Here is a 14,044-nt window from a genome sequence, read left to right on the forward strand (position 1 = left end):
GAAATGATTAGTTGGTTATCTGCATTAACTAAACTAAGAAGTTCGTGAGAAAAATGGTATGTCAAATAAAAGTGCATTTATGTTGTAAAAGGTAAAATGATACACAGTACAATCAACATTGACAGTGAGCTGGAAAAATTGAGTGAATAGGATGCCTGCCATGTCATAGCATTTCTACCTCAAACAACACAATTCCAAAGTAGCTGGAAAGATCCAAAAATGTTTCGAAGTTGTTGATAAGCTAGCTCACAGAGAGATGGCACTTTCCCCCCCTTTTTGTTTTTAATAACAATAAATACATGAAGCACCTATCAGGAAATGCTTGGTAGAATGCTTTCCTTCCACGTCTGTTACCTGGGACTTCATTTACTGTCAAACCCATGAAACATCACCTTATTGACTGCTTTCAAGCTTTCCACACTGGCTTGAAAGGCTTTGACAGATGTGTCAATATCAATAAAGCATCATTTCCACTGCGACAGGATAAATTTATTTTCTAAAGTAATGTGACAAATGAAAGGGAAAACCAAAACTTTAACAGCTCATAAACCAGGTTCATCAAGTTCCTAATGACTTGGGGTTTTCCACCTCAATTAGCACTGGATGTGCTGGACCCATTAAAGTTTTGCACAGATGCCTATTTTCCAGCTCCTGGCCCCACTGTCATAGACGTGAACTGCAACACATCTAAAGTCTACCCACTCTTCTGAGTGTATAAACAAACATTTACCTGCTGCCCTCCATACTACCAAATAATTGTCTGTGGATAACATCTGGCAGTCAGGAAAACAAAACAAAACAAAACCAAAAAAAAAAACCCAAACAAACAAAAAAACTCCCCACCAAAACTGTTTTGCTTAAAACAGTCATTTTTATGCTTATAGATCCACACAGAGGACCCGGGCCAGGAAAAGTCCTTCTGGCCTCTGGCATCATGCTTAACTTTCCCATTTCGCCTAATGCACAGGGGAAGAGCGGGCAGATGATCCTGGTTAAGCAAATCCTATTCCAGAAAGGTCAGACGGTATACATACTTCTCATCCCAAATCCTTAGAGATCATCTGGACTCTGAAAACTGGATTCCAGCTGGAAATCAAACCCCCGTATTTTTTCTTACAAACCAAGGAAACACTAGTCTATGCAATAGATACAAAATGGTGACACTGGGTAATTTATGTTGCTGCTCCCTTAGTTAAATGCCATGAGAAAATGGAATAAATATGCTGAGACTACCAGAAAGGCAGTTCAGCACAGAGGTAGCTGTGGTAGTATTGAGAAGGAAGCTACAGAGATATTAAAGATTGTCCTAACCCTGTGGTTCTGACAGGGAACACCAGAGCTGTACTACAGCCACGCTGGTTGCAGGAACCAGGACTCTGTGCTGCATCATGTGAGCGTGCAATATAGGCTCCTATAAGAAATACGAGTTACGATACTAAAGGTTCTTAAATGCCCTCCCTCTGAAAGTGAAATGGAATATTCAGCTGAAATGGGGAAATAAGAACAAAGAAGACGAAGAAGGAAGGCAAGTGACTGCTCGACACTGGACTGACATGCCAGAAAGCCAGTCTCACTGCTATACAAATAGCACGGCATGTCAGGAAAGAAACAGCACCTTGGAAGTGTATATACCATATAAAGCTGCAGGACGGAGCTCCTATAAACCTGGAGACAGAGTATGAATCAAGTTGAAAGTATTTTAACTTCCTTCCCCAAAAAGTAATCCATGCAGTATCACCCTGAATATAATCTATTTTTCGTTAACAGTCTTTTGGAAGATCAAAAAGGATCATGTTATATCATACTGACATTTTCCTATAATATTGAGTCACATGATGGTTCTGAAATGCCAGCTAGGTGATCTGTTAAAATTAGACAGAAAGCAAGGGGGTTTATAGTATGTAACTAAAGTCTTTCTACCTTACTGGCATACCTGAATTTGAATATATTGTTTATCTTATAAAGTGCATTTCTATCATGAGGATGATTAACCTCTGGGACGGTTTGAGATTTTTCTACTAGAATAATTCCCTGATTAAAAACCAACCAACCAACCAAACAAACAATAAAAACAACCTCCCCCCCCCAAAAAAAAAAACAACCCATAACAAAAACCAAACAAACATAAAACCAAACACAACCAAACCCACCACCCAAAGCCCCACAGATTAAAAGGGATGAATCTGAAATGTAAAAAATTCCCCAGAGATCTTGATTGTTCTGTACACAATTTCTATTTATTTATTTATTTACTTATTTAACAAACCCCTTGACTACGTACTTCTCATCAGTCTGCTTGGCAAAATGGATGAGAGATAATATTTTAAGGTTCACCTGACTCCAGATCCCAAGCCTGCCTGGAGAGATGCCACAGGAAACAAATTTTTCCAGACTCCTCATCATACCAAACAGTCTGGGCAGCAAAAAGTTCCCTGACTCCTCCAACAGACAGCCAAGGAAGACGGAGGAGGTAACCAAAGTACCTGAATTTTCCCATAAGCAATATTTTTGAGATATTTCTTTTGCCTTTTTAACTCCGTCCCAGTGAATGAATATATGCTTATGTCCACACATCTCAATCTATCTACATATTAATATTAAAAAATGTTAATTTATATCTAAATCTTATATATGTATGTGCATTTTATAGCTATATCAATATTTTATATTTTATAGATGTATAATATATATATATAACACAGGAACACACATTTATTTTATCATTCACATGAGGAAATATCTATGGCTCGCAGTTCTAGCTGAGACCATGTCATCTGTTCCATATTAGGTGGACATTTCTCCTTTCTGCTCTTTGAACTTCTGTCATCTCATACAAGTCTGTCTCTAATTGATTCAGGCTTGGAGATAGAAGTAAAATTGTGCTTTCAGTGCTTTCCTGTTGTTCACAGCTCATAAAACAAAACTCAGATAACCAAGTATTGCATCAAAGTTTATGTTCTCGCAGAATACAGTGACTTGTAATAAGAATGAATCACCAACCACTGTGACCCACCCTGGTGCCAGTATTTGTTCTATAGGTATTTTGTAGAATTTAATGAAAAAGTATTTTAAATAATAAGATTAAAGAAATAAAAACCATATAAACTAAGTCATAAATGTGTTACTTAGCTACTGTGCTTAGCCTGAACTGTAATTTGCCTTAAGGAGTCCAATCAATCTTTTAAAAAACATTATTTTTTCTGAACAAGTCAGACAAGTAGATAACTGTATGCTGCCAGAACCAGGACTACGCCTTTAGGGACCAACCATACCCTTTTGTGACCTTATCTCCATAGCATTTATGATCTTGCACTAGAACAGCATCATATCAGGTGATGTGCACAGTAATGTATGCTACTATTCTGCTTCAGTCTGATAGAATAAGTCTGTAACAAACTTTTCTCCTAGAGAGAATGGAAAAGGGGTTGCCAGAAAGCCTGAGGCTGGCACATTTTCAAACCTACACTCACTGTCTTTTGAATCCTTTCAGAGGTTTCCAGAAAAAAACACATTCTAAAGTATAGATGAGATTCCTATAAACCTACATCAGTCAAACAAGACATATTTCGGGCTGTTTTTATGTAAAGTATTAAAGTACATTCATGTGCATTCTGTTGGGTCTCCCCATTGACCATAAAACAGTAAAGAGCTAAGCAATGCAAAAAATTTACAAAACCTTCTACCAAAGTTTTATCTATGTTCCCATAAGCATTTTCAAGCAAGCAGATCAAAACACAAATGTATACATAAGTGATTTTCCTAAGTGGCTAATTTATCTCTTGTGAGATGAATTTAAAATACATCAAAAGCCCATTTTTTTAACTTCTATTTTAATCCATTTTCCATGGGCACTAATTGTTATAAACAGCAATGTCTGTGCTTCTTTGGAACTGTAAGGATTTGTAAATTTTATTTTTGGTCAATGAAGAGAGAAAGTCATCTTCTCCATAGCAGCTGCAAAGTGTACTATTAGTTCATTGACTAATATCTGCAAAACAACAGTATGTAGAATATCATGTTTGTTGCCCAATATGTGAAAATATTAACAGATAGAAGTTCGTAAAAAAGACTGACAGTAACAAAGAAAGTAGCAGTACGAATAGAAAACTATGACTTAAGTGAAAGCAAGAATGCAAAGAAAAGACTGAGTCACACGCTGCTATCAAGGAATAAATAGGAATAAGGAAAGAACATTTTGCTTCAGAACAGGTGAGAAAATAAATCATAGGACAAAAGAAAGAACAAAGACCATAATAGTTCCTTATGGGTGCCATTGAACTTTACATTTATTTAAGTTCTATTTGCCATACACATTAAATTATAGGCAACCTCAAATGTTTGTAATTCATCAGACTTAAACAGGTAGAAGACCTGGGAAAGGAAATAAATGCTTGGTCACTTTTTTAACAGAACTCATTTTCAGAGAATTAGAAGAATTAATGAATCTGTATGGAGAATGAGGATAGAGCAACAAAGTATGCCTGAAGGGAAAATAACTACATTATAAAGCTTCTGTTCCTTCAGAAAGAAATGTATATAAAGTTGGATTAAAATGCTAGAAGGATGATGGAACTGTATTAAATTCTACATGATCTGGCTTAGCAACAGTGAAAATTATGGCCACAGTACATAAAAACTGAAGTATATAAAGTAATGAGTGGCAATGGAGACAAGTGCAAGACAATGAGAATATCTGAAATGCACAAGATGAAAATTGTTGCTAAACTGAATTAAAACACTTTTTGGAAAATTTAAAGAATAGCGAGAAGTGATGAGAGTCACATTTTGAAATGCAAACAGAACAAGAGGCAGAGAAAGAATATCATTGTGGAGCAGAAGGCAGAACTAATTTATAAAAAGGAGAAATCAGTATAACTCTGTGTCACAGGTTCTTAAGGAAAGTGTTCAGACAAACTTTGGGCATTTTGCAGAGAGGAAGGATTGTACAACACACTAAATAACACATAACCAGTAAAATACAGGTGTTTCAGGATCCAGCCCACAGAAGTACATAAGAAAGTAAGACACAGAAGCAGTTTCTGAGAAGCTGGTAGTGAAAATATTAAATAAGAAATAAAATATTAAGAAAAATCCTTAAAACCTATAGAGAGGCTATAAAATGCTTTATATTTCTCATTTTTATAATGTCTATCTAGTATGTGCTATAGTATCCTATGGCTATAGAAAAGACCATTTGTTTTAGAAACTGAAAGCTGTTGGGTTTTGGTTTTTGTTTATTTTCCTCATGTTAAGCTTAAGAAATATTACGACTTCTTATATTAGAAAGGATGGATATGGGTGAGAAGTATGTGAAAAATGCATTCTTGCTATTGCTTTGTTCTGCCTTTTCTGTATGAACATAGTTAAAAAGGCTGGTCATTTGTCATTATCAAAAAGCAACCCTTTTGTGTATGGTAATTTCCAAGTCTCAAATGCAACAGAGGTAAGTATTATGAAACTTGAAATAGTGCTGATGCATTTTTGCAATAGGTTTCAAAATATAGCCAAATTTTAGAAAAAAAACCCAAAATAATTACTAATGAAACTGTAATATTAATATGTAGGAGTTACTTGGACTCCTACTTTAGTTACTTGGACTTCAGTACAATTACAATGAAAGAACTTCCTTCTTGAAGTTCCTTTCATTGGGAAACATGAAAACTGTAATAATCACGTCTTTGGGGTGCAGAACAAAATGGGGCCCAGACTGGTTTTCGAGATAGAAAGATAGCTCAGTTAAAGTAAAATTAAATCCCTAAGGCCCATTTGAAGGTCAGCGGCTGCAGCTCCTGGTGCAATCACATTAAGCAATTCACTGTGTGTTACCTCCCTGACTCATAAAAATACACCAGATGAGGCTAATAGCCGTTTGTTCACTCAGATCCTTATTAGGAAAAGAGAAAACAGAAAGAAGACAAATTTTCCTAATTTTTCTTCTTTGCAGTCATTAGCTAATGAATCTGTACTGGGGAAAAGCAGGAATTACCTGTTTCCCTTAAAACCATGTGACTAGCAATGGCAGGAGCTAAGGACAGCAAGGAGACTTAGTTCATTACTTTCCTTTCTGTTAACCAAAGAAGGCATGTGACTATTGATGCATTCCACATTCTAGCCTATGTCAATGCAGTGTACTTGGTGCAGACTGTTAAGGTCATATTTTTAAGTCTTGAGAACCCTGAAACAAAGGCCTTTTTCTAAATTGAGAGTGGTGTAACCAAGATTCGCATAGGCACTGCCAATATTCTGGCATGGATCTATTTAAATTCATAATCATAACCACTACATTTGCATTACTGTATTTCACACAGCATAAGCTGTTTGTCAAATATATTTCATTTTTTCCCCTAGTACTTCTTAGCAGGAGGCAACATGAAACCTAGATCATTGCAGTAGTTATATATGCAACTGCCTGTAGAAATCAGCTACCTAACTTTGTTTATGCGCCTAAGAAAACCAGGGTACTCTTTTAATATAACTTATTTAACAAAATCCATCTGGACCTCAAGCTGTGCTCATCATTCCTGTACGTGATAAAATAGTTTGTCCATCTTGGGGAATTTTGCTGACAGCTTACTGAAACTGGTTACTGCCTAATCCATAAATGAGACAGAAATTCTTTCATCCACATGTGTTTTCTCTTAGTATCTGGGTGGCTGAAAGATCATCACTGCAGAAAGTTTAGATGTATTGCTGTGATAATGGAATCCACTAGCAAAGCAAAGCATAAAAATATAATGTAACCATTGTTGTCATCTATCTGTACTGACAGATAGAAATAAGGCCACCAGCACTGTATTTTCTCAACTAAATCTTAAAGCAGCAACAAAGTCATAACTAAAGAGTGAAGTGCCTACCTCAGAATTTGAAGTATTCAATTCCCACAGCTAAGCACATAGAAAATTTTAGGACAAAAAGAAATCAGAAATCACATCTAAAACCATTGTTTCCCTCAGGTTACGGTTTATTATTTACTGTAGATTTTTCCACTAATCTTCTAAAGGATTTTAAGAGCCTTTATACTTAGTGATACAATATTATAATCATCCATAAATAAAGCATAGTCTTTGCAATGAAATTTCATTTACTATAAATCAACTTCCTTCATTCTTTTTACATTTAATTTGAAATGTTGCTGTTGGCCCTAGGATTAGATAGGCCAATGATACTCTTTCAGATGCAGAATCTTGCTCCTCTTCTGTGTGCACAATTTTCACAATTGTAAGCTTGGTTATTGACAGATTACATGGGATTAAAACTGATAAAGTGTTGCTACACTGACCAATTTAAGATAACTTTGTTAGGAGCCTGCACTGGAAAATCCATTATCCTCCTATCCAAACCTTACAGGGAGAGAGGCTCCTCCAGAAATCATTTTAATTATATTCCTAATCCATATTGTCTCTTGTAGGAGACATGGACTACACAGTCATGCAAGGACAACTAGCCTCCCACTTCGGCACAAACCTAATAATGTCATTCTCGTGATACTCAGATTATAACCTTTCCCTGGGGCTTCTGTTTGTTTACCATATAAAAACAACCTGGCTATGAAAGCTGTAGAGTTCTAATATCACTTTTTGTGACTGTTTCAGCTTTTGTTGACAAAGGGACCAAACACTCCCTCACTGAGGCTGATACTAAAGTAGGTTGGCTTCAGTGATGTGTAGAATGCACTCAGACCCAGTAATGATCACAGACATTGATCATTATTGAGGACATCATAACCTGGGAATCAGAGTGAGAGTACATTCATTGTCATCATCATCATAAGGACACTCACTCTCTTAGGAGAGTGAGACACTAGCCCTCTACACACAAAACTTCCTTGGTCTTCAGCACAGCCTGAATGCTACCACTTGTATATATCCTGAACATCTCCTGTATGACTTCTAAGAGGTGTTTTCCTCTCCCATGTATAATCCATATTTATCTCTGAAGCAGGGGAGAGCATCACCTTTTCATAGTTGTTTAATAAAGCACACACAACGGCTTTTTGCCTCCTAGGAATCAAGTTGAAATTAAGCAATATGTTTACTAAACCTTATCTGAAAGCAACAGAGAAGATAACTTTTCTGATGGAATAATCTAACCTAAAGTAACTGCAATTATGGAGACATAGGCTTAAATCACAACAAGAAATGGAATTTCTTACTGAACATTTTGAGAAAGTACGAAGACTATAAAAAGTATCCACATTTTTCAGTGTATATACTTTGGTTTTATATGTTTGCACACATACAAATGTGCATATCAAATGCACTTAAATGTATACAGTACCTCAAAAAGACAGCTTTATTTCTCAGGTGTCTAACATGATAGAAATAGAAGAGTCTTCCAGTAAAATAAAATACTCATATTAATAAGAAAATAATATTCACATTACACTTGAAAATTTACTCTAGTTGGGTTTGAAGATTTTTGCCTTTATTGTATAAAGGTGAATGTGCTATTCAGGTGTTCAACACTATACTCATTATGTGGCTTCTGCAATAATAATAAGATATTTTTTCTTGTTCCTCTCAAAAACCTGAAAGAAGTAATAGAGGATCACAGACCAAATTAATGGAAAATAATCTCTGTTGTGTGCATTTGCCAAACAATTTTTCCAGCATATACACCATGAAAAATTTGCTGCCTTCAGGTTTCTACATGCCAACTCTTTTCACAGTATAAAATGTGAGAAAACAGAAAATATTAATAATTTTTACAAGCATATTCAGAACAGCAATAGGCTAATAAAGATAAGTATAGCTGCACAGTGAAATAATAAATTGCCTCGAAGATTATCATCCACTATGAAAGGATAAAATAGCTTGTTTTATCACTACTACTTCCAAAAAAAGGTAAAATTATTCTATTATTGATAGTAGTTAGATTGAGTTAACAATTTCACATGGAAAAAGCGACTTTATCACTTTTCAATACTCTTTGTTCAATGACAGAGAAAGATTTAAGTATCTGTATGAAACAACTTTTGCCAAAAGTATCTGAAGTCTCAAATGTGCTGCAGTCTTATGAGTTTCTTAGGACCTTCTAATCATGAACTCCTATCCTGTAAATCAGTCAGTCATGTTGGTTTCTTCTGTAATTACTGCTGAGACACAGTTGCCATGAAAGCAATCATATCATCAAAATCAGTCTTGGGAGTGATGTAAGCTACCTGTCCACATTTCAGATCATAAAAGGAAGGCAAGCTGCAAGATGAATCCCATCAAAGGCATCTTTTCTTCTTTAATTTCATAGTTTTCCTTCTTTCTAAACAGCTTAAAACTAAAAAACTGTTTGGGAAATCTTTTTCATTAAATTAAATGACTGGCATGAAAAGAAGGGTTGCTAAGTCCACCACAGAGTTAATGTCAAAGTATACTTGTATATGCCCATCTATTTGTAGAAAACCTGGTTTCATTGTTCTTAGAAGGGGACTAAATTTTCTTAGAAGGGGATTGATTTCCTAATATTACTTCAAAACAGTGACAAATGAAAATGCCAATTAGTATTAAAAAAATCTGTATTTCTGTTTGCTTCTAAGTCCTGGAGTTTTGCTAGAAGGTCAGAATACTAGATGTAGATGTAGCAAAAGGTAGAAATCTTTCATACAGAATAAAGCTTTTAGAAGTAGGGACCTTTCTTTATCCTTAAAGGTTTTACTGAAAAACATACAGATAGAGGAAATCATATTCTCTCAGGCAGTACAGAAGTTTATGGTGACAAATGCTGAACTTCTGTGTATGTGAAAGTAAACAGAAAAATTGTTGCTTTCAATTTACAAACAGGAAATAATGAAGATGGTATCAATCTCAGTGTAATAATGTTTTACACAGAAATATTTTGTAGCTGAAACATAGCTATGAATAGAAATTTAATTAAAGAATGAAAAAATTTTAAACTCATGTTATTAAAGTAGAATACTAAAGCACACTGCTGGACATGGAAAAGTTGTTAAACCAGCCTTAGATGTCACTTTGCAAAGCATGAATGCTCCAGTTCTGGACATGGAATTTCCTCCTGATGAAGTATATTTAAACATCACAAAATGGAAGAGTAGGAAAAGGCAATGAAGGACTATGATATCCTGGGAAACTACGATGAAAAGAAACCTTTGTAAAAACTTCATCTCCTCTTTGCCTACCATTCCTGAGCAGACAAAGGACTAGTGTGCAATTGCTGTCTTCCAAATAGTAAACAACTGCTTTGCTCCAAGCTGTTTAAGATTAACAGAATTCCTTGCAATAGTGTTGATGCATAAAGGAACATGGTAACTATACTTGTATTAAAAATTCACCATGGGCAAATTAGAAAAACAGGAAATGTTTCAGTTCTTTTACTAAATTATGAGCAAAAAGCAATAACCAAAGGTATTTACATGAAGCTGGCTATGCCCTTAATTCCACTGATTAAAGTAATGAACACTTGTAGACCTTCATTCAAAGTGTCTTCCTTAGGATAAGAACAACAGTTTCTGAATACCAAGATGTTATTGCCTCTTATGCAGTGTTAAATATCCTTCAGAAAGCAGAAATTCAACTTCAGAAAATGTTGAGAGTGGTCAGATTCTTCTAGGATCACACCATAACTCCTTAGATCACACTTCAATAGTAAACTTCACAGACAAAGCATTCAAAGACATTATTTTTCAGTAGCAGAGAAAAAAAAAAATGCATTTCACATTGTAATGCCCAAGGCAAACACAAATGGATCTCATTTTTTGTATCAAATGAGGTAACTAAAATGACACCAGCAACATTGTCCTATAAACATATTTTCATACCTTTCCTAGTTTCAAGAAAAAGGTTTCTTTCAGGCTGAAGTGTGAAAAGTTTTCTCAGCTGAAGAAGTGTTTATTATAAACATGGAAGGGTAATTTAGATTTGAGTGGACTCAAAAGCCAAAATTTTTTTATTGTAGTCTGATACTTTTAATCCATCCTATTAATAGGTCATTGATTTATCACATTCTAGACATACAATTGTTCAGTAAGTATGCGGAAAATTTTAAACAAGCAAACAAAAATATCACACAGGTATTAAACCCAACACAGTAGTATATAAAGCTCTTCAGTAAACTACACTCTGCATAGTTCTACACGCGAATGGCTTTTTTTTAACTTCCTGAATAAAGTATACATTGCTAATACTCTTTCCATTTAAATAGGTATTTGCATTTAAAACTGATTTTTTCATCCAGTAAGCAACTACCTTCTAAAAATGTATTTTCAGCTTCAGCCTGAAAGCAATGTAAGTCAACATTTAAGGATTCTGCCAAGTACTTTGCTGTCCTAAAACTAAACCATAAACTGGTCACTTAAAATAAACAACTAGATTGAGGCCATTTCTCCTCCCTTTTAAAAAATATCCAAATAGAATTAGGCACTCAAAACCAGAATGAATGCAGATGCAAACAGTTTATAACAAATGAAATTAATTACTGTGCTTTTTCCCCATGTATTTTGCTAATCATTTGAACTTGTTCATTTAGATGTAGAACTGTGTATGTGAGGAAAACATGAAAATAGCTTGTATACTAACCTCAGGGTTTGCTTAATGTGCAAAGGATAGTACAATCAACAATAAAGAGTAATAATGCCTTAAAATTAATTTAAATTTGAAGTAAATTTAATTGGCCATGCTCTCTGCTTTCTCTCTAGCTTTACTCCCAAGAAGTGTAAGCTTAATACCAAACAAATATTTAAGATTTTTTTTTTCCTACATCCATTGCAAAAATAGCTTAAAAAAAAGGAAAAATCCGGTCTTTTAAAATAGCCAGTTTTTTTAATTCAAATTTGCATCATTTTTAACAGACAAATGAAGAATCTTTTACACCTGAGAAAATTAACTTTTTAACCTACCTTGACTGCATATCTTGGTGTGTTTTAGACTGGCTGATTTCAGCTGGAGATGAAGGGACTTGTTGTTGTAGCTCCACCAAAGACTGGTAGTACTGTTGCTGATGATGTTGCTGCTGTTTGTACCGAGACAAACTGAAAAACAGCCCTAAAATGGCTTTCAAATTTCCATTCCTTATTTCTATTTAAAAAAACAGAAGGAAAAAGAAGTGAAAACACTGTGGGTTTAGACTTCAGTTTTGTAACAATTTTCATTAAAACGTCTCTGTACATACTTACAGCTATATGTGTTTATGCCTTATATCTTTCCATTTATCTCTAATATCAGGATTATGTTAAGTATCATTGATACTTTATTGATTGTTATAATCTTTGCTTATTTAGGTATCATTGTTGCAATAAACACATATCTTGATAACGTTGTCATGATTAAGTCATATGTACATGGCCATAAAGAAGAGCACATCAAACCTTAAACAACATACATGATCTGAAATGAGTATTCCTGCCTCAGTACAGCACAAATATTCCCAGTAAGCAGAAGGGCATTCAGAAAAATCTGAAATCTTTCTGGCCTTAGGTACACATCCATTCTACCTCATGGATTTAAATTACTCTTGCTTTTTGGGTACATTCTGTGCATGCAGCAATGACTTTTAGAAAAATCAGAAAGAGGAGATGATGACAGTCTTGTGGATGAGCACATGTATATTCACAAGACTTTGCAAGGAACATGAGAGAAGCAGATCACTGGAAAATTCCTATTAAAAAGGTGACCATAGGGTTTATGATCACATCTTTGAACTTTCCCAATTTCATTAATTTCTAGCCTTCTATTTTACACTGTTATTCCTACCGATTAATGAAGACTTTAAAACTACAGCTTTCACATGAGTTTGAAGCAGCTACCCATCTGACATTCTGGTGAGCCACTACATCATTCTCAAGTCTCCTATTCCTTTCCCAGTCTTTCCTCGGACTGAGATGAAGGTTTAAAAGGATGATGTTATCATTTGCTCATAAAGCATCTCTGTGTCAGAAAAAGAAGCCTCAGGAGGCTCTAATGAAATCATCTGCAGCACTTAGGTCTGTTCATAACCTCATTATTAATTTTCTTTGGCACTGAACTTCTCGTGAAATTTTTTCATTAGGCCTGTGGTCTTGTAAGCTAACATGCAGCAATCCAAAATTTCTGCCTTCCCTGCAAATCTAAATACTGAGCTGTATATGTCACACAGCCATTCGTAAATAATGTTTCAAGCAGAATTTATAAACAATGACTGCCATATTTATGTCCTTTAAACCACATTAACTTCCTTTCAATATGATTAAATGAAATATTACTACATACACTACCAAGGCAGCAAACGCTGGATCTGTTAAGCTTTCAACCCTTTTCTTCAAAAGCAAACAACATCCTGGACACTGGAACATACTTTGCAAAATGAAAATGTTTCAAGTATCCATACTTTCTCATCTTCCCTATGAAGTTCCTTCAGGATCTTTGATTCCCCATGAGACCACCAGAGATAGGCAGAAGAACTTTATCAGAACTAGAAAATCTTTTCAAGCAACAATGACTTTTGTAGTCACATTGGTTTCAAGGCAGATCATTACGAAGGAGCACATAAAACCTATATCTAAAAGTTCCTTTAAAATACCCAACAAACACACCTAAGTATCCAAGTATCTTCAAGCTGCTCTCATTCTTTTTTTTTTTTTTCTGTATGTGATACTAGTTTATATATTGTTATACTTTTGCATCACAACGCTCAGAAAAGTAACCCTTTGTTTGTTAAATCCCACTCATCATGTTTTATATAAAACTTCATTGTTTTTGTGTTAAACTGTGTTTCTTACTAGTTCTAATGTTATCAGGTTCGAACTTCTTTTTCTTTCCTACTTTTATACAAGTAAGGGTTGGAAGATTTCTCTTCAACAGAAAAAATCCAGAATCTTCTAATATCTACTAAACACTTACAGGGAAAAGGAGAAGAGTGTTGTTCTTTATAGTAACTGTCTTAGTATTTCTCATTTGAGTTCTCCAGTAGAGATTCTGCAGTCAAGATATGAAAATTACTTTTGTTCTAGACCTCCTTGCTCAACTGTCAAAATGAGGTAGGAAACTTGTTGCAATCTTCAGTCCTTGTTAAGCTCATGGTTTACTGTTCATGAAACTGCTAATTAATAAATCACTCTGTA

At 34.8% G+C, this 14,044-nt stretch overlaps 1 protein-coding gene across 2 annotated transcripts in view; it reads right to left on the reverse strand.

Moving 5' to 3' along the window:
* NAV3 (neuron navigator 3) overlaps positions 1-14,044 on the reverse strand; it is a gene marked incomplete at both ends in the record, with an annotated part of 264,685 nt that overhangs the window by 145,233 nt on the left and 105,408 nt on the right. For both annotated transcript variants that reach the window (XM_080341267.1, XM_080341266.1), the window contains one exon: positions 11,846-12,023. In XM_080341267.1, the coding sequence (XP_080197393.1) occupies positions 11,846-12,023 (178 nt within the window). The remainder of the gene's footprint in view (positions 1-11,845; positions 12,024-14,044) is intronic.

The sequence above is a fragment of the Nesoenas mayeri genome, assembly GCF_963082525.1.
Source record: "Nesoenas mayeri genome assembly, chromosome: 1".
Lineage (NCBI taxonomy): Eukaryota > Metazoa > Chordata > Aves > Columbiformes > Columbidae > Nesoenas > Nesoenas mayeri.